The sequence below is a fragment of the Macrobrachium rosenbergii genome, chromosome 23, assembly GCF_040412425.1.
Source record: "Macrobrachium rosenbergii isolate ZJJX-2024 chromosome 23, ASM4041242v1, whole genome shotgun sequence".
Lineage (NCBI taxonomy): Eukaryota > Metazoa > Arthropoda > Malacostraca > Decapoda > Palaemonidae > Macrobrachium > Macrobrachium rosenbergii.
Window position 1 is genome coordinate 304,595 of NC_089763.1, and position 2,500 is coordinate 307,094.

Genomic DNA, 2,500 nt, shown 5'->3' on the forward strand with positions numbered 1-2,500 from the left:
TATATATATATATATATATATATATATATATATATATATATATATATATATATATATATATATATATATATATATATATATATATATATATATATATATATATATATATATATATATATATATATATATATATATATATATATATATATATATATATATATATATATATATATATATATATATATATATATATATATATATATAATATATATATATATATATATATATATATATATATATATATATATATATATATATATATATATCCAATATATATATATATATCAAAAAATTCCCCTTAGGGTAACATGAAAATACATTATTCCGAGGTAGAGTGAATTTGGATATTAAAGGACGTTTGTAGCTTAATGCTTGTATATGAATCACGATGAAGTGATAAAAATTCATTCATAATATGGCTGCATGTGACAAACGCACTACATGGTTAGCATGGCAGAGGTGGGTTGATATCATTTCTAAATACAAATACCTGAGTTCAACGGGGATTTGCAGGTGTGAATCGGTATCAAATTATACCTCACTTGTTGGCCGTGGTTAAAATTCGCGTCACTGTAGTCCAGAGTTCTTGTCTTCCGTGGTTCGAGCTCACGAGACGACCAACTTATTATCACCTAAAAAATTCCCCTTCGGGTAACATATATGAAAATATATTATTCTGAATTAAGTGAATTTGGATATTAAAGGACGTTTGTAGCTTGATGCTTGTATATGAATCACGGTGATGTGATAAAAAATTCATTCATAATATGGCTGCAAAGCGACAAAACTTTTCACATGGTTAGCCCAGCAGAGGTGGGTTGATATCAATTCTAAATACAAATAGCTGAGTTTGACAGGGATTTGTAGGTGTGAATCGGTATCAACTTATACCTCACTTGTTGGCCGTGTGGTTAAAATTCACGTCACTGTAGTCCTGAGTTCTTGTCTTCCGTGGTTCGAGCTCACGAGATGACGAACTTATTATCAACTAAAAAAATTCCCCTTCGGGTAACATGTATGAAAATATATTATTCCCGAGGTAGACAAGCTTGGAGACAAGCCTCGATCGTGTGATCGTCCTAGGCACTACTTAAAGGAGTTACTGAGTCAGTTCCACAGGAGTCACTAATCCGGGACAGCTGGCCTGCACACCAAAAGAGAAACTTGGGTCACCATGCGACTCAGATCATCCATGTGGGCCCAGCATTTTAGCATGCGGTCAACAAATCGAAGACATGAGATCAAAGCAGCATGACAGAAAATGGATGACTCCTGCAAGAATGGGAAATTAATCCAGGCAAAGGGATAAGAGGACAAACACACAACTCCTCTCGTCAGAGACACACCTAACACCTACTACCCTTTGAGCTCCGTTCCCTAAGATCCATCTTCCAAACCATGTGGCTGACTTCCAGTCCAGTATATTTTCAGTGCCAGTTTCCTTAATAATGCCCCCCCACCCCCACCATCATTGGCACATCTACGAAGACCCATCTCTCTGACACAAGGTACAGTGTCAGGAATTTGAGTTTTGCCAGTCATGTAGTCCTTTTTCTTTTGCTATTAAAATTTCCGTGTTTCTGTCAGCATCCCCTTCTAGGACATCATCATCGATTATTATACACCACAGGGATGTATCAAGAGCAAGACTACTGCCTTACTATCATAGACCAATTTACAAGGTATCCAGAAGCTATCCCTGTCAGGAGTGAGAGCTCCAAGAATGCTGTAAAGACCCTCATACAATTTTTCTGTCGTTTTGGGTTCCCACCACAATCCAAAGTGATCACGGGTGACATATCATGTCTTAAGAATTCTGTGACAGCATGGCCAGCCATATTCACTCTACTCCTTACCATCCTGAAAAACAAGGAATAGTGGAGAGGTTCCACCAAACTCTTGGCTCTACTCTAGCCAAACTAGAACATGAAGGAGGAGCAACCTGGGAGAAGAACCTCCCCTACACTCCGGGACCCTAGGGTACAGCCCCTTCAAACTTCTCTACGTTCACTCCACCTGGGGCCCCCTCGACATACTGTATGAGGCCTGGTCCGAAGCGACATAGGCGGATTGGGCGAAGGACCTGCCCAACATCCAGCGGAACCTTCAGGCCGCATGGGCAGTTGCTCAAGCTACGGAGGCAGCCACTCAAGAGAGGGTCAAGCTCAAGCTTGATAAGAAAGCCAGAAATAGATCCTTTAATATTGGAGACTAGGTCCTGGTACTCCAGACAGGAGCCACTCGCCCCCTTGAAACTCAGTTCACAGGCCCCCACAAGATACTTCGGAAGTGAGGAACTGTGAACTACCTCACAGACTGTATGCGGAGGCGAGCTAAATGACGGGACGATAATTTGTTAAAACCCTACTTAACCCGAAAGGAAAAGGAAGCCGGAGATGCCCTTCCTGCTCCCAGGGCCCTCATGGGCACTATCACCATGATGCTGCACCCCTTGGCAAATTCTGAGGTCTTACTCAACCTCGAGCCCATTACCACTCAA

At 40.0% G+C, this 2,500-nt stretch overlaps 1 protein-coding gene across 1 annotated transcript in view; it reads left to right on the forward strand.

Moving 5' to 3' along the window:
* LOC136850949 (uncharacterized) overlaps positions 1 to 2,500 on the forward strand; it is a 16,095-nt gene that overhangs the window by 13,502 nt on the left and 93 nt on the right. The window contains exon 2 of the mRNA XM_067124929.1: positions 2,381 to 2,500. This exon is cut by the window's right edge and continues 93 nt beyond it. Coding sequence (XP_066981030.1) covers positions 2,381 to 2,500 — 120 coding nt within the window. The remainder of the gene's footprint in view (positions 1 to 2,380) is intronic.